A 17,531-nucleotide genomic window follows, 5' to 3' on the forward strand; every position below is an offset into this window, starting at 1 on the left:
AAGTTTTAGTACATCTAAGTGGTGAGGCCTTTAATTTTCTTTTCAAAGAAAAAAATGCTAATGTTAAGTGACCAAAGTGCAAAACTACAGAAATGATAGGATCTGAAATTTTATATTTATATTTCATATGTATGCATGCAAAGAAAATCATCTGGAAAGGAAAACATCAAAATATTTACACTGAACCTGGTAGAATATAGTGACTTTGTTTAATTTTTCATTAAACTGTCTTCCAAACTGTTGAACATGTATGAATTTTGTTACCAGAATAGGAAAAAAAAAACAATTAAAAAAAAATAGCCTTTGGGAACTGTCTTAGAGTAGGCCAAGGGCAGCCAAGTGGCCTCCAGCAAGAGGCCTTCAGGCTCCACCCTGCCTGCCGTTAGCCCCACCCTCACCCTCAGACACATACATTCCTGCTCCTGCCCTGCCCTCGGCTCCACCCCCTGTCCTGGTTCCACCCTGCCATTGGCCTGGAGGGTGGGCCTGCTCTGCCCCGCCCCACCTCTGCCCCACCCATGCTCAGCAGCATGCCCAAGCTCCCTGGCCAAGCTGCCTGTCTCTTGCAGATCGGCTTCACCACCGACCCACGTATGGCCCGCTCCTCACCGTACCCCACCGATGTGGCCCGAGTCGTGAATGCCCCCATTTTCCACGTGAATGCGGATGACCCGGAGGCAGTCATGTACGTGTGCAAGGTGGCAGCCGAGTGGAGGAGCACCTTCCACAAGGACGTGGTGGTGGACCTGGTGAGTGACCTTAGCCCGTGTCCTGAAGAGAGGGGTCAGGGCTCCCTAGAGCCAGGGCACCTCAGTGCCCCTCCTGAGGGCTCCTGCATCTTCGGCCTGGGTGACCTGACCTGGGGAAGAAGGTAGTTGGAATCCTGTCCCCAGATAGCCCCAGGTCACTCTCGTTTCATCTCATGTGACAGTCAAAGCAATTATAGCGAGTGAAGGAGTGAGAGACAGGACCCTAATTCTAGAAGAGGTAAACTGAGGTGTCACATAGGAGAAATGGGGGCAGGTCCTCGTGGGTCCTGGGTCCCAGCCAACATGGTCCGTGATGCTGGCGTCTCCTGGCTGTGTTCAGGTGTGTTACCGACGCAATGGCCACAACGAGATGGACGAGCCCATGTTCACACAGCCGCTCATGTACAAGCAGATCCGCAAGCAGAAGCCCGTGCTGCAGAAGTACGCCGAGGTGCTGGTGTCGCAGGGCGTGGTCAACCAGCCTGAGTATGAGGTGCGTCCCCGGCTCTGGTCCCAGTGGGCCTTTCCAGAGCCAGGGAGGGATAGAGAAGGCCCACCACAGGGCAAATGCTCGCTTTCGCAGAGTAATTAGGATCCAAGTGAGAACACGTGAAATATTTACAACTATAGCATTTCGGTGCATAACTTCTTGGAGAGTCCAGGCTACTGAGGAGTTGGGTGAGGGAGGTGGGACCTGAGAGCACTTTGGCACAAGGCAGTGGCCTCCTTGGCTTACGGAGTCCAGTGCACAGGGGTGAGAGGGCGAGAGGCTGATGAGGGATCCAGCTCGTAAAGGGCCTGCTGTGACCTGGTCAGTTCTGGCTGGTTATGAGTGCGAAGGCCCGTGCAGGGTGACGGAGAAATGGAGCAGGGCTTCGTATTCAGGGGCTGTGCTCGGAGCCATGAGAACTCATCCGAAAGAATATGGTGAGAGGGTGGGCGGGGACAGGGCTCCAACTTAGAGCAGGATCTGCAGCCAGCAACTGTGGAGAAGCAGCTACGGGAATGAAAACAATAAAACGGAAGCTTCCCACAGACCTCAGGGGTGATGCGTGTTGGGAGGAGAAGGCCTGGAGGCCAGTGGAGTCTGAGGGACTCTGCACTCAGGAAGTGCAGGCGCGCACTGGCCGTGTGGCTGGCGTGCCCTGTGCAGAGTGGCCCTGACGGCTGTGTCGGGCCCGACCCTCCAGGAGGAGATCTCCAAGTATGACAAGATCTGTGAGGAGGCCTTCACCAGGTCCAAGGACGAGAAGATCTTGCACATCAAGCACTGGCTGGACTCCCCCTGGCCTGGTGAGTGAGGAACGCCACCAATGAGCCCCCTCCCCGCTCCACAACACCCTGTGGGCCCTGGACTCGGACCCCTGACTTCGGCTCTCGGTCCTGGCCACCTCTGCACAGCATCTCGCGTGTCCACGGCTCCTTGAGGAGTGGCACCTGTGCGTCAGCTTGCCCCTTCTCTGCTAGGCTTCTTCACCCTGGACGGGCAGCCCAGGAGCATGACCTGCCCCTCCACGGGCCTGACGGAGGATATTCTCGCGCACATTGGGAACGTGGCCAGCTCCGTGCCTGTGGAGAACTTCACCATTCACGGAGGTAAGGGCGCCACCCGGACCTTTGGAAGTGTTGGGCCGAGTCCAGTGCCAACTGTGTCCCAGCATGAGACCAGTCCTCGCCCACCTTAGGTCCCTGCTTCGTTCAAGGCCGGGGTGGCTGGATGAGGGAAGCCCTCGCCTCACCTCACCCCTGCCCCGGCGAGGTCCTCAGCCGGCGGAGCAGTGGAGGAAGGGATGGGATGTCACGGCCGCTCTGGCCTGGTCTCCACTCAGCTCCCTTCCCCACTCTCCCGGTGAGTCAGGACTCCCAAAAGCTTGGGCCGAAGGAAGCTCAGCTCTTGTCCCGAGAGGGGGTGCTGGGCGGCTGGTGAGCACCCTGTCTCTGCAGGGCTGAGCCGGATCCTGAAGACCCGTGGGGAGCTGGTGAAGAACAGGACGGTGGACTGGGCTCTGGCGGAGTACATGGCTTTCGGCTCCCTCCTGAAGGAGGGCATCCACATCCGGCTGAGCGGCCAGGACGTGGAGCGGGGCACTTTTAGGTAATGGTCCCGGTGCTCTTGTGGGCCCTTCAAAGCATGGGAGATGGAAAGGAAGGGCTCTGGAGTTCCTCTCCCAGAAGAAAATCCCTGCCAGGAGCAAATCATTAGATCCCATTGCTCAGACCCAGAAGCACCCTTTCCCTGCTCTGATTAGACGCTTCTGTTAAGAACGGGGCTTTGTGCTCCCCCGGCGGTGCACGGGGCTGGCTTCTGCCGCTAATCGGTGCTGTTCTCCCTCAGCCATCGCCACCACGTGCTGCACGACCAGAATGTGGACAAGAGAACCTGCATCCCCATGAACCACCTCTGGCCCAACCAGGCCCCCTACACCGTGTGCAACAGCTCACTGTCCGAGTACGGGGTCCTGGGTGAGCACCCCAGCCTGCGAGGCCCTCCTCCCTGCCGCCTCCCCGCTGCTTCCCCTGCCACCCCTTGCCCCTCCTCCCCTCCGCCCCACTCTCCCCTCCTCCCTGCAGCCCCCTTCCCGCCCACCAGCTGACTCCTGTCCGGTCTTCTCTCCCTCCCTCCTGCCCTGCAGGCTTTGAGCTGGGCTTTGCCATGGCCAGTCCTAACGCCCTGGTCCTCTGGGAGGCCCAGTTTGGTGACTTCCACAACACGGCCCAGTGCATCATCGACCAGTTCATCTGCCCGGGACAAGCCAAGTGGGTGCGGCAGAACGGCATCGTGCTGCTGCTGCCCCACGGCATGGAGGGCATGGTGAGGCCCCCGCCCCTTCCCGGCAGACCTAGAACGTGGGAAGGGCCTGCCTAGGACCCTGACCCCGAAATTGGCACCGTACAGGCTCTGCTGGTGTTCCCCACCTCCCTTGGAAGGCAAGAGGCAGGTCCTGATCCGTTACTGATGAGAAGTGGCAGTGCGGACGGGGACCTCCCAGGCTCCAGTGTTCCCTGTTCTCTTCCCTCCTCCTCCGCCAGGCCCTGTGGGGGGCTTGCTTAAGAACCGGGTTTGGAAACCAGGAGGAACCAGGAGTGCTGGGCCCTGTCCTGATGTGGAAACGCCCCCTCCACGCTCCATGTGCAGGAGGAGAAGGAATTAAACTGCCAGCAGTAAAGAGACAGTTTGGTGTTTTTCAGACCAAAATGAGCAAGTTGGTTAAGGAAGAGATGTACTGAATGCAACGGTCAGCATGGGGGAAGCTCCTGATCTGTAACTTGTGTGTCTGGTTCCAGGGTCCGGAACATTCCTCCGCCAGGCCGGAGCGGTTCCTGCAGATGTGCAATGACGACCCAGACGTCCTGCCGGTGAGTGGCACACCTGGGCGTCTGTGGGCAACTCTGAAGGCACGACTGCTCTGTGCTTCTCGGGAGTCGCAGGTGGGCCCCGAGCCTGCTGGTCTCCACAAAGTGAGAGGCCTTCTTAGAGCACAGAAGACAGTGCCGGGCTGCCTCCTGTCGTCCCTGCTGCTGTAGAAAGCAGAGGCGCTGAAAGCTACAGCAGAAGCTTCTAGGAGTGATACCGCCTGTATTTTGATTCAGGCAAACAGTTTAGAGGAAAGAACTCTGGGGTGATTCTAGTGAAATTTTAAGAGCTAAAAGGAAATTTGGGGGGTTCTGTTTCTGAGGAACATCAGAATTGGTTTTAGGTAGAACCTGTATCTGTCCCAGACCAGGCAGTAGTTTTCAGAGAAATAGGGGTTACATGGGACTGAGAATCCCATTCAGAGCGTGGGGCTGGCTGGCTGAGCTCTCGTCAGTGCCCCCTGTGTGTGCATCTCTGGAGGAGCTGTGGCACCCTAAGGCTGCAGCCGTGAGGCCCTCTGCCTTGATGCCCCCTGCGACGGGGTGCTCAGTGCCGCCTGGCCTCTGGCCCTTTCCCTCCTTGCTCCAGGACCTTAAGGAAGCCAACTTCGACATAAATCAGCTGTACGATTGCAACTGGGTTGTCGTCAACTGCTCCACCCCTGGCAACTTCTTCCACGTGCTGCGTCGCCAGATTCTCCTTCCCTTCCGGAAGCCGGTCAGTTGGGGGTGTCCCAGCTCAGAGAGGCCTGGCCTGAGAACTCCAGGGCCCCAGCCCAATGGGAGGATGGACTTGTGGGCGGGTGGTCGTAGATGGTGCGTTGAGCTTGGAGGAGAGCTGAGCCCCCAGGAAGCAGTCTCCTTGGTGAGGTGTGGAAGGGTGAGTAGGAGTGTGAGTGAAGGGTCCAAGGGGAGAATGCCCCCTGCTGCTGCCGGCCACAGTGCAGGGCCAGGCAGGCCCACGGGACAGGACAGCCCTGGCCACAGGCAAGGACGTCAGGAAAGGCTCAGGGGTCTTCCCCAGGTATAGGGTAGGGGGCACCCAGGGCTCCGAGCAGGCTGGGACAGACCCTGGAGGAGTGGATGCCCAGTGTCTCAGGGCGGAGGAGAGGGGACGAGGGGAAACCGCATCGTTCTGTTTTCCTTCTCTTCACCTCTACCCTGCGGATCCCGCTGACCTGACCGTAGAGCTGGGAGGGCAGCATTAGATGCCTGTTCTGAAGGCGAGGCCTGGGCAGCCCCTTGCTGTCGGCCCTCCTTCTGGAATCCTTAGAACCTGAGCCTGTGCTGCTGTGTTTCAGTTAATCATCTTCACCCCCAAGTCCCTGCTGCGGCACCCTGAGGCCAGATCCAGCTTTGACGAGATGCTTCCAGGTAGGCTTGAGGGGGGTGAGCATTTGGAGTGGGTCTTCACTGCTACTCTGGGGGGGGCTTATCCTTGTCAGTCTCACTCTGGTCCTTGCCACAGTTTTTGGTTGTTGGGTAAAGACCACTGAACACGACAGCCTGGATGTCAGAGCTCATGTGCAAATTGGTCAAACAGCATGTCTCGCGTCCCACTGGGGTCTGTGACCCCTGCCTGGGTGCACCCCCGCAGGACTCTTTCAGAGGCAGTGAAGTGAGTCTGAGGTTAGAGTTCACGCTGCTGCCTGGGCACTGCTCCTGGGGGGCTGATGGCAGCTCACCGCCAGGAAAAGAGGAGAAGCACCGGTGGGTAGGGGCTGCCACGTAACATGGCAGCTCAGTGGTGTGAGGTGAGGCCCACAGCACTGAGATTTCCCCCCGGACAGCAGACATCAGGTGGCTGACAGCACACGGTGGCCCCACACAACCCCGGACTTACAGGGCCAGGGGAGGCCACTTGCTCCCAGCCATGGAGCCCCCTTTAATCTTCGGTCAAGGTAAACCCCTTCTTTGGTTTTTTTCCCATTTTTTTTTATTATGGTGAAATATACATAATATAAAATTTACCATCTTAGCCATTTTTAAGTGTACAGTTCAGTGGCATTAATAAACACATTCACGTCATTGTGCAACCATCAACCCCGTCCATCCCCAGAACTCCCCCATCACCACCCCTCCCCCAGCCCCTGGCACCCACCGTTCTGCTTTCTGTCTCTGTGGGTTTGGCTGCTCTAGGAGCTGCATGTTAGTGGGCTCATACAGTATGTGTCTTTATGTGACGGGCTTATTTCACTCAGCACAGTATCCTCAAGTTTCATCCATGTTGTAGCAGGTGTCAGAATTTCCTTCGTTTCTAAGGCTGAATAAGGTTCTGTTGTATTTTTATACCACTTTTTGCTTATCTATTCATCTGTCAGTGGACACTTGGGTTACCTCCACATTTTAGCCATTGGGGATAATGGCTAAAATCATTAGCCATTATGGCTAAAATTATTAGTACACCTATGAACATGGGTGTACAAATCTCTCTTCGAGACCCTGCTTTCAATTCCTTTGGGTATATACCAAGAAGCAGATTGCTGGGTCATATGGTAATTCTTCAGGCATACCATACCGTTTTCCATACTGGTTCACAGCAATACACGAGGATTCCAGTTTCTCTACATTCTTGCCAACACTACTGTTTTCTGTTTTTGTTTTCTTGGTTTTTGTTTTTGTTTCATAATAGCCATCCTTGTGACCATGAAGTAGTATCTCATCGCAGTTTTGATTTTTGTTAACCTAATGATCAGTGATGTTGAGCGTCTTTTCATGTGCTTATTGGCCATCTGTATGTTATCTTTGGAAAAATGTTTAATCAAGTCCTTGCCCATTTTTTAATTGGGTTGTTTGTTTTGTTGTTGGGTTGTAAGATTTCTCTCTGTTCACTGGATACTGATGCCTTATCAGCTATGTGACTTGCAGCTATTTTCTTCCATCTGTGTGGAGTCTTTTTTTTTCCAGGCCTGTTTGTGTGTGTGTTTGTTTGTTTATTTGCTGCACCACACGGCATGTGGAATCCTGGTTCCCCAACCAGGGATCAAACCCGTGCCCCTTGCATTGGGAGTGTGGAGTCTTAACCACTGGACCACCAGGGAAGTCCCTGTGTGTTGTCTTTGGATGCACAAAATTTTTAAATTTTCATGAAGTCCACTTTTTCTCTTCTTTTTGTTCTTGTCTGTGCCTTTGGAGTCACATCTAAGAAATCACTGCCAAATTCAATGTCATGAAGCTTTTTTTTTTTAATAAATTTATTTATTTTTGGCTGCCTTGGGTCTTCGTTGCTGCGCGCAGGCTTTCTCTAGTTGCAGTGAGCGGGAGCTACTCTTCATTGTGGTGCGCGGGCTTCTCATTGTGGTGGCTTCTCTTGTTGTGGAGCACAGGCTCTAGGTACATGGGCTTCAGTAGTTGTGGCGCGTGGGCTTAATAGTTGTAGCGCACGAGCTCTAGAGCGCAGGCTCAGTAGTTGTGGCACATGGGCTTAGTTGGTCCGCTGCATGTGGGATCTTCCGGACCAGGGATCGAACCCCTGTCACCTGCATTGGCAGGCGGATTCTTAACCGCTGTGCCACCAGGGAAGTCCCAATGTCATGAAGCTTTTGCCGCATGTTTTCTAGTTCTGTAAAACATGCCGTTGGTAATTTGATAGGGATTGCATTGAATCTGTAGATTGCTTTGGGTAGTATGGACATTTTCACAATATTGATTCTTCCAATTCAAGAACATGGTATATCTCTCCATCTTTTTGTGTCCTCTTTGATTTCTTTCATCAGTGTCTTATAGGTTTCTGAGTACAGGTCTTTTGTCTCCTTAGGTAGGTTTATTCCTAGATATTTTATTCTTTTTGTTGCAATGGTGAATGGGATTGTTTCCTTAATGTCTCTTTCTGATCTTTCGTTGTTAGTGTATAGGAATGCAAGAGATATCTGTGCATTAATTTTGTATCCTGCAACTTTACCAAATTCATTGATTAACTCTAGTAGTTTTCTGGTGGCATCTTTAGGATTCTCTATGTATAGTATCATATCATCTGCAAACAGTGACAATTTTACTTCTTCGTTTCCAATTTGTATTCCTTTTATTTCTCTTTTTTCTCTGATTGCCGTGGCTAGGACTTCCAAAACCATGTTGAATAGTAGTGGCGAGAGTGGGCAACCTTGTCTTCTTCCTGATCTTAGAGGAAATGCTTTCAGTTTTTCACCATTGAGAATGATGTTAGCTGTGGGTTTGTCATATATGGTCTTTATTATGTTGAGGTAGGTTCCCTCTATGCCCACTTTCTGGAGAGTTTTTATCATAAGTGGGTGTTGAATTTTGTCAAAAGCTTTTTTCTGCATCTATTGAGATGATCATATGGTTTTTATTCTTCAATTTGTTAATATGGTGTATCACATTGATTGATTTGCGTATATTGAAGAATCCTTGCATCCCTGGGATAAATCCCACTTGATCATGGTATATGATCCTTTTAATGTGTTGGTGGATTCTGTTTGCTAGTATTTTGTTGAGGATTTTTGCATCTATATTCATCAGTGATATTGGTCTGAAATTTTCTTTTTTTGTAGTATATTTGTCTCGTTTTGGTATCAGGGTGATGGTGGCCTCACAGAATGAGTTTGGGAGTGTTACTCTAAGTGTTTGATAGAATTCACCTGTGAAGCCATCTGGTCCTGGACTTTTGTTTGTTGGAAGATTTTCAATCAAGGTTTCAATTTCATTACTTGTGATTGGTCTGTTCATATTTTCTGTTTCTTCCTGGTTCAGTCTTGGAAGGTTATACCTTTCTAAGAGTTTGTCCATTTCTTCCAGGTTGTCCATTTTATTGGCATAGAGTTGCTTGCAGTAGTCTATTATGATGCTTTGTAGTTCTGTGGTGTCCGTTGTAAATTCTCCTTTTTGATTTCTAATTTTATTGATTTGAGTCCTCCCCCTCTTTTTCTTGATGAGTCTGGCTAATGGTTTATCAATTTTGTTTATCTTCTCAAAGAACCAGCTTTTAGTTTTATTGATCTTTGCTATTGTTTTCTTTGTTTCTATTTCATTTATTTCTGCTCTGATCTTTATGATTTCTTTCCTTCTAATAACTTTGGGTTTTGTTTGTTCTTCTTTCTCCAGTTCCTTTAGGTGTAAGGTTAGATTGTTTATTTGAGGTTTTTCTTGTTTCTTGAGGTAGGCTTGTATAGCTATAAACGTTCCTCTCAGAACTGCTTTTGCTGCCTCCCATAGGTTTTGGATCGTCATGTTTTCATTGTAATTTGTCTCTAGGTATTTTTTGGTTTCCTCTTTGATTTCTTCAGTGACCTCTTGGTTATTTAATAATGTATTGTTTAGCCTCCATGTGTTTGTGTTTTTTACATTTTTTTCCCTGTAATTGATTTCTTACCTCATAGCATTGTGGCTGGAAAAGATGCTTGATATGATTTCCGTTTTCCTAAATTTACTGAGGCTTGATTTGTGACCCAAGATGTGATCTGTCCTGGAGAATGTTCCATGTGCACTTGAGAAGAAAGTGTAATCTGCTGTTTTTGGATGGAATGTCCTATAAATATCAATTAAGTCTATCTGGTTTACTGTGTCATTTAAAGCTTGTGTTTCCTTATTAATTTTCTGTCTGGATGATCTTTCCATTGGCGTAACTGAGGTGTTAAAGTCCCCCACTATTATTGTTTACTGTCTATTTCCTCTTTTATAGCTGTTAGCAGTTGCCTTATGTATTGAGGTGCTCCTATGTTGGGTGCATATATATTTATAATTGTTGTATCTTCTTCTTGGATTGATCCCTTGATCATTATGTAGTGTCCTTCCTTGTCTCTTGTAACATTCTTTATTTTAAAGTCTATTTTATCTGATATGAGTATTGCTGCTCTGGCTTTCTTTGATTTACCTTTGCATGGAATATCTTTTTCCATCCCCTCACTTTCAGTCTGTATGTGTCCCTGGGTCTGAAGTGGGTCTCTTTTACACAGCATATGTCTAAAAGCCTGTGTCTTTTGGTTGGAGTATTTAATCCATTCATGTGTAAGGTAATTATCGATATGTATGTTCCTATTACCATTTTCTTGTTATGGGTTTATTTTTGTAGGTCCTTTTCTTGTCCTGTGTTTCCCACTTAGAGAAGTTTCTTTAGCATTTGTTGTAGAGCTGGTTTGTTGGTGCTGAATTCTCACAGCTTTTGCTTGTCTGTAAAGCTTTTGATTTCTCCATCGAATCTGAATGAGATCCTTGCCGGGTAGAGTAATCTTGGTTGTAAGTTCTTCCCCTTCATCACTTTAAATATATCATGCCACTCCCTTCTGGCTTGTAGAGTGTCTGCTGAGAAATCAGCTGTTAACCTTATGGGAGTTCCCTTGTATGTTTTTTGTCGTTTTCCCTTGTTGCTTTCAATAATTTTTCTTTGTCTTTAATTTTTGTCAGTTTGATTACTATGTGTCTCGACGTGTTTCTCCTTGGGTTTATCCTGCCTGGGCCTCTCTGTGCTTCTTGGACTTGGAAGTTTTTGACTATAATCTCTTCAAATATTTTCTCGGGTCCTTTCTCTCTCTCTTCTCCTTCTGGGACCCCTATAATGTGAATGTTGTTGTGTTTAATGATGTCCCAGAGGTCTCTTAGGCTGTCTTCATTTCTTTTCATTCTTTTTTCTTTCTTCTGTTCCATGGCAGTGAATTCCACCATTCTGTCTTCCAGGTCACTTATCCGTTCTTCTGCCTCAGTTATTCTGCTATTGATTCCTTCTAGTGTATTTTTCATTTCAGTTATTGTATTGTTCATCTCTTTTTGTTTGTTCTTTAATTCTTCTAGGTCTTTGTTCTTTAATTCTTCTAGGTCTTTGTTAAACAGTTCTTGTATCTTCTCAATCTTTGCCTCCATTCTTTTCCGAGGTCCTGGATCATCTTCACTATCATTATTCTGAATTCTTTTTCTGCAAGGTTGCCTATCTCCAGTTCATTCATTTGTTTTTCTTGGATTTTATCTTGTTCCTTCATCTGGTACAAAGTCCTCTGCCTTTTCATTTTGTCTGTCTTTCTGTGAATGTGGTTTTCCTTCCACAGGCTGCAGGATTGTAGTTCTTCTTGCTTCTGCTGTCTGCCCTCTGGTGGATGAGGCTACTTAAGAGGCTTGTGCAAGTTTCCTGATGGGAGGGACTGGTGGTGGGTAGAGCTGGGTGTTGCTCTGGTGGAAGACTCAGTGAAACTTTAATCCGCTTGTCTGCTGATGGGTGAGGCTGGTATCCCTCCCTGTTGGTTGTTTGGCCTGAGGTGACCCAGCACTGGAGCCTACTGGCCCTTTGGTGGGGCTAATGGCGCCAAGGAGTACTTCCCAGAACTTCTGCCAGTTTTTTTGTCCCCACGGTGAGCCACAGCCACACCCTGCCTCTGCAGGAGACCCTCCAACAGTAGCATGTAGGTCTGGTTCAGTCTCCTAGGGGTTACTGCTCCTTCCCCTGGGTCCTGATGCACACACTACTTTGTGTGTGCCCTCCAAGAGTGGAGTCTCTGTTTCCCCCAGTCCTGTCGAAGTCCTGCAGTCAAATCCCACTAGCCTTCAAAGTCTGATTCTCTAGGAATTCCTCCTCCCGTTGCCGGACCCCCAGGTTGGGAAGCCTGATGTGGGTCTCAGAACCTTCACTCCAGTGGATGGACTTCTGTGGTATAATTGTTCTCCAGTTTGTGAGTCACCTACCCAGCGGTTGTGGGATTTGATTTTATTGTGATTGCGCCCCTCCTGCCATCTCTTTGCGGCTTCTCCTTTGTCCTTGGATATGGGCTATCTTTTTTGGTGAGTTCCAGTGTCTTCCTGTCGATGATTGTTCAGCAGTTAGTTGTGATTCTGGTGCTCTCACAAGAGGGAGTGAGCGCACTTCCTTCTACTCTTCCATCTTGAACCAATCTCCGCATGTTTTCTTCTAAGTTTTATAATTTCAGTCTTGTGTTTAGTCTTTAATCCATTTTGAGTTAGTGTGTCTGTATGGTGTAAGGGTACAGCTTCCTTTGCATGTGGATATCCAGTTTTCCCAGCACCATTTGTTGAAGAGACTCTCCTTTCCCCATTGAATAGTCTTGGTTCCCTTGTCAAAATCATTTGACCATATACGTGAAGGTTCATTTCTGGTCCCTCTGTTGTCTTCCATTGGTCTATATATGTCTTTATGCCAGTACCACTTTGATCTTGTAGCTTTGTAGTAAGTTTTGAAATCAGGAAGCATGAGTCCTCCAGCTTTGTTTTTCTTTTTTCAAGATAGTTTTGGCTATTCAGGGTCCTTTGGGATTCCATGAATTTTAAGGTAGACTTTTCTATTTCTGAAAAAATGTCATTGGGATTTTTTTTTTAAGACGTATTATTTATTTAGGCTGTGTTGGGTCTTTGTTGCTGCACACGGGCTTTCTCTAATTGCGGCGAGCGGGGGCTACTCTTCGTTGTGCTGAGCGGGCTTCTCATTGCGGTGGCTTCTCTTGTTTCGGAGCACGGGCTCTAAGAGCATGGGCTTCCGTAGTTGCAGCACGCGGGCTCAGTAGTTGTGGCTCTCGGGCTCTAGAGCGCAGGCTCAGTAGTTGTGGCTCACGGGCTTAGTTGCTCCACAGCATGTGGGATCTTTCCAGACCAGGGCTCGAACCCACGTCCCCTGCATTGGCAGGCGGATCTTAACCACTGCACCACCAGGGAAGTCCCTGTCATTGGGATTTTGATAAGGATTGCGTTGAATCTGTAGATTGCTTTGATAATATTAACATCATGGCAATATTAAGTCTCCCGATCCATGAACATGGATGACTTCCCATTTATTGGTATCTTCTTTAATTTCTCTCAGTAATGTTCTATAGTTTTCAGTGTACAAGTCTTTCATTTTCTTGGTTAAGTTTATTCCTAAGTAATTTTATTTATTTGATGCTGTTTTGAACGGGATTTTTTTTCTTAACTTTTGGATTGTTCATAGAAATACAACTGAATTCTGAGTGTTGATTTTCTATCCTGTAACTTTGCTGAATTCATTTATTAGTTCTAACAGGGTTTTTTTGTATGTGGAATCTTTAGGGTTTTCTACATGTAAAACAAACAGATAATTTTATTTGTTCCTTTCCAATTTAGATACTTCTTAGTTCTTTTTTTTTTTCCCCCCTAATTGCTCTGGCTAGAAATTCCAGTGCTATGCTGAATAGAAGTGGTGAGAACGGACATCCTTGCCTTGTTTGTGTCTTAGGAAAATGCTTTCAGTCTTTCACCATTGAGTATGATGTTCGCGGTGGGTCTCTCATATCTGGCCTTTCTCAGGTGAAGGTAGTTTCCTTCTAATCCTAGCATTTGCGTGCATACGTGAATGTGAGCATGTTGTGTGTTGCTTATGTGTCATTAAGGGAACCCCTCATTTTGAATGCAGCTTCCTGAAGTCGGCCTTGTTCGCAGGGGAATGGTCCCGGCCGTGAGCATCTGAGTATTTGCTCTAGTTTCCAGTGTGGCAAGTTTTAGTATTTGTAAACTCATGAGGAGTCTGAGCAGAGTGGTCATGGGATGGTCTTCTAGACCTAGTTGTCCCTGAAGTCTGAGGTAGGTTGTTCTGAAGAATGAACTGATGTCCCTTGCTCCTCAAGGCTGGCCTTGCCTACTGTGCCGGTTAGGCTCTCTCAGTGTGGATTAATGCAAGGGCATCACAGGCTGGCGAGTGGGGGAGAGCCCTAACCCTCAGAAACTAAATGTTCTGGTGTCAGTTGTGGCACAGCCCCACCTCGTGGAGGGAGGGCCCTGGACACCCTCAGCCAAGTCCTGAGCAGACCCCCAGCTGTGGGGATTCTCTCGTAGGTACCCACTTCCAGCGGGTGATCCCAGAAGATGGCCCTGCAGCCCAAAACCCAGAAAACGTCAAGAGACTTCTCTTCTGTACCGGCAAAGTGTACTATGATCTTACCCGAGAGCGCAAAGCACGGGATATGGCAGAGCAAGTGGCCATCACGAGGATCGAGCAGGTGAGGGCAGGTGGTGCCCAGGCCGGTCCTGGCGTTCCTCCTCTGGGTGTCTGGACCCCAGAGCTTTCCCAGAGTTTCCAGAACATCCTTCAGGGGTCACTGAGCTCCTCACCTGGGACGCCAGCCCCTCTAGGACACCAGCCTCGCCCAGTACTCTGAGCACCTTCTCCTGACAGGAGCTCCTCTCTCTCTCCCCAGCTGTCGCCCTTCCCCTTCGACCTCCTGCTGCAGGAGGTGCAGAAGTACCCCAGCGCCGAGCTGGCCTGGTGCCAGGAGGAGCACAAGAACCAAGGCTACTACGACTACGTGAAGCCCAGGCTGCGGACCACCATCAACCGCGCCAAGCCTGTGTGGTAAGGTCGCGGGCAGTCGGCTGGGGCCCGGGGAGGGCAAGGGGGCCCGGGCCCCTCGGGGGCCTTCGCCATCACCGCGCACTGTTGCTCCCCTCAGGTACGCCGGCCGGGACCCAGCAGCGGCTCCAGCCACCGGCAACAAGAAGACCCACCTCACGGAGCTGCAGCGCCTCCTGGACACGGCCTTCGACCTGGACGCCTTCAAGAAGTTCTCGTAGATGCTGCCTGGGCTCCGCCTCACGACCGCCCCTTGCTTCTCCACTACAGAATAGTGCTCCACGCTGCCCCCGCCTCTGCCCATCCCTGCACCACACACACCCCCTCCTCGCTCACTTAGGAATTAAGCCGCTCCCCCACGTGCTCGGCTGCCCCCAGGCCAGGTGCTCCCCAGGCTCTGTGACTTCTGTCCAGCTGAGCAACCTTCATGGAGGCAGTGGAGAGCGGGAGGAGGAGAGGCAGCCCCCGCAGGAGTCCTGGGAGGGTTACATCTGCCCTCACCCCCGGATCACCCCCCAGGGCCCGCCTCATGTGGCACACCCTTGTGCTGGCGGTCCCTGTCACCCAGCAGGGTGGCTTCCTCTCCTCAGGCTGAGCCCAGACCCCTCAGAGGAGCCACCACGGTCAGAGGCTTTGTGGGGTGGGAGGGCTCTGTCAGGACCCTTGCCACGCAGTGAGCAGAGGGCACTGTCGCGGGCTGGCTGGTGGGAGACGGCCCAAGACTGACCTGCACAGAGAGGGCGGGTCTGCTCTCCTCAGCGTCCACTTCCTCCCCTCGAGAGGGTCCCAGGCCGTGCACACTCCACCCGCCTGGAGCTGGGTGGCCCCCCGGGCCCGTGGGGTGTGCGTGGCGGGAAGCGCCACTCGGGGCTCTCGGGCGCAGGCGCAGCCTGCTCATCTGGGTCCTGCCCTCCCTTAACCTCCAGTTCCACCTCCTTTCCTCTTTCCTTCTACACGATGGAGACTCCGAAGCATCCTTCTCTCTGCTGTGCCAAAGCTGGTCTGAAGGGGAGAGGAGGGCCAGGAGTGAGGGGCAGCACTAGGCCGGGGGCCAGCTCCCCTGACCTGTCACAGGGACAGATCTGATTTATTTATTTTGGTTAAAAAAAAAAAATAACGAAAACAACTTTGCATTGCATTTGGCTTGACCCATAAACTAAGTTATCCTTGGGCCTGTGTGGTGTCATTCTTTCTGCTCCGCCCTGCCTGGGAAGCAGCCCCTCCTCGCTGCAGGGCCTGTGTGCCTGCGGGGCAGCACAGGGGTGGCGGCGGCGCCGCCTCCTCCCTCCTGGCCTCGCCGTCATCGTTGCAGACTGTGTTGGACACACCCTGGTTTCTGAGTGTCCCCTGCTCCCAGGTCCCCCAACACTCCACCTAAAATAGTACTCTGCAGTCTGTGCTTCAGCCAGCGTGGGTGGTGGGCTCGCCCTGGGACGTTGCTAGCAGTCTCCAGGAGCCCAAGTAGCTCATTGGACCTCTGGAGGGGAGCTGGCCGTGCCAGCTGAGCCCTTATGAGGCCGTGTCCCCTCTTGACAAGAGCCCCACTGCCTTCAGCCCACAGGACGCCAGCCTTGGTTTTCTGGGGGTTCTAGAGGTCCCGGCACTGAAAAAGAGCTCAGGAAAAGGCCTGGGTGTGGACATGGGGGTACCCTCCAGCAGTGGGGCCCCCTGCCGTTCACCCCATCCTTTGGGCCACACCCGGGTCCCTTGTCCTTGAAGGCTTTTCAGAATGTCTTCATTTTGTCCTGTGGCTTGCCCAAGAGTCTTCCGGGCCTGGCATGCCTTGGGCAGGTAGCGGCAGGGGAAAAGCTGTCACCTGCCCCTGTGCTCCTGTGTGTGCTCCAAAACCAGCACCCTGTCCCCGTGTCTGATACGGTCAGACAGGCAGATTAGAGCTAAAAGGCAAAAAAGGAGTCAGGAGCCCCTTTCCCTGGAGAGAATTCTGGCGCTCTAAGGGGGCAGCTGTCCCCATCCTGCACTCTGTGTGGTGAGTTAGGGTTCCGCTCTTACCCCGAGGCAGAGCACATCGGGGTGAGACACGAGATGGAAGTTCGCCCTCACCTCTTGCTGCTTCTAATCTGGTCGGTGGGTACAGGGGAGCCAACAGCCCAAGGGGGTCTGGGCACTTCCTGGTGGGGTACCTGAGGGAGTCCAGGGCTCCCAGGAGCCACTGGCCCATCTGCAGGAGCCGAGGCAAGGGACAGGGCGAGGGACTTGGGTCTCTCCCACTCCCACAGCTCTGCGTGGGTCTGCAGATGAGGGGCAATCAGGCCACGCTGGGCCACCCGCCAGACAAACGCTTCTCTGGTCAGCTCTGTTCTGCTATGGTTCTCAGTCGCCCCTTTCCTAAAACGAAAAGAGCAATGGTGAGAAGGAAGAAGCCTCACAGTCTAGGACAGCAGCCTATATGCTTAGACTTCCAGAGGACCCGGACCAGTGTGTGAGAGCATGCATGTGTGGGCATGTCAGTGTGTGCACGTGCGTGTGTGTGCACGTGCGTGTGTGTGTGCGCGCGCACGAGAGTGCCTGGGCCACTTGACGTGGATTCCTGGCCTTTCTGGATATTAAAGGCCCATCTGGGCTTCCCTGGTGGCGCAGTGGTTGAGAGTCCGCCTGCCGATGCAGGGGACACAGGTTCGTGCCCCGGTCCGGGAAGATCCCACATGCCGTGGAGCGGCTGGGCCCGTGAGCCATGGCCGCTGAGCCTGTGCGTCCGGAGCCTGTGCTCCGCAACGCGAGAGGCCACAACAGTGAGAGGCCCGCGTACCGCAAAAAAACAAAAACAAACAAAAAAACCCACGATATTGGTGCTCTACCCTGCTTGATTGGTTTCACTTTCCTATTGCCTATAAGGAAAATCATGAAGCACCTATCAAATAAATTAGGCAGTCATCAAGAGTATTTTAAAGAATTTTAAATAGTTTTTACCAAATCTACAAATAATGCATCCATCCTTACAGTTTGGCTCATTCCTTCCTATCATTTTTTAATGCCTTTAAAAATACTTTTTTTAGATTTCCCAGCTAACGCTGGGAAATCTAATTTGACACATTCCTTTATTTCTATCTACACACACTTAGTTGTTTTGGTTTAATCATGTGAGCTTAGTTGCTGACCTCATGACCCTTCACCTTAAATACTTCTCCTTGACAGTCTCCTAAGAAGAAAGGCATTTTCCA

General features: G+C 50.9%; 1 protein-coding gene across 6 annotated transcripts in view; it reads left to right on the forward strand.

The window, feature by feature from the left end:
* Positions 1-15,524, forward strand: part of OGDH (oxoglutarate dehydrogenase) — a 76,873-nt gene extending 61,349 nt beyond the window's left edge. For 5 of the 6 annotated variants that reach the window (XM_027124031.1, XM_027124029.1, XM_027124030.1 and 2 more), the window contains 13 exons: positions 570-749; positions 1,090-1,242; positions 1,940-2,042; positions 2,217-2,345; positions 2,694-2,844; positions 3,085-3,212; positions 3,383-3,561; positions 4,035-4,106; positions 4,693-4,821; positions 5,405-5,477; positions 13,839-14,002; positions 14,201-14,355; positions 14,453-15,524. In XM_027124031.1, coding sequence (XP_026979832.1) covers positions 570-749; positions 1,090-1,242; positions 1,940-2,042; positions 2,217-2,345; positions 2,694-2,844; positions 3,085-3,212; positions 3,383-3,561; positions 4,035-4,106; positions 4,693-4,821; positions 5,405-5,477; positions 13,839-14,002; positions 14,201-14,355; positions 14,453-14,573 — 1,737 coding nt within the window. In that variant the 3' untranslated portion in view covers positions 14,574-15,524. The other variant, XM_027124032.1, reaches the window with a different exon arrangement.
* Positions 15,525-17,531: the final 2,007 nt, after the last annotated feature.

Source organism: Aethalodelphis obliquidens, unplaced genomic scaffold, assembly GCF_003676395.1.
Source record: "Aethalodelphis obliquidens isolate GAN/ISIS:26980383/991018 unplaced genomic scaffold, ASM367639v1 scaffold27, whole genome shotgun sequence".
Lineage (NCBI taxonomy): Eukaryota > Metazoa > Chordata > Mammalia > Artiodactyla > Delphinidae > Aethalodelphis > Aethalodelphis obliquidens.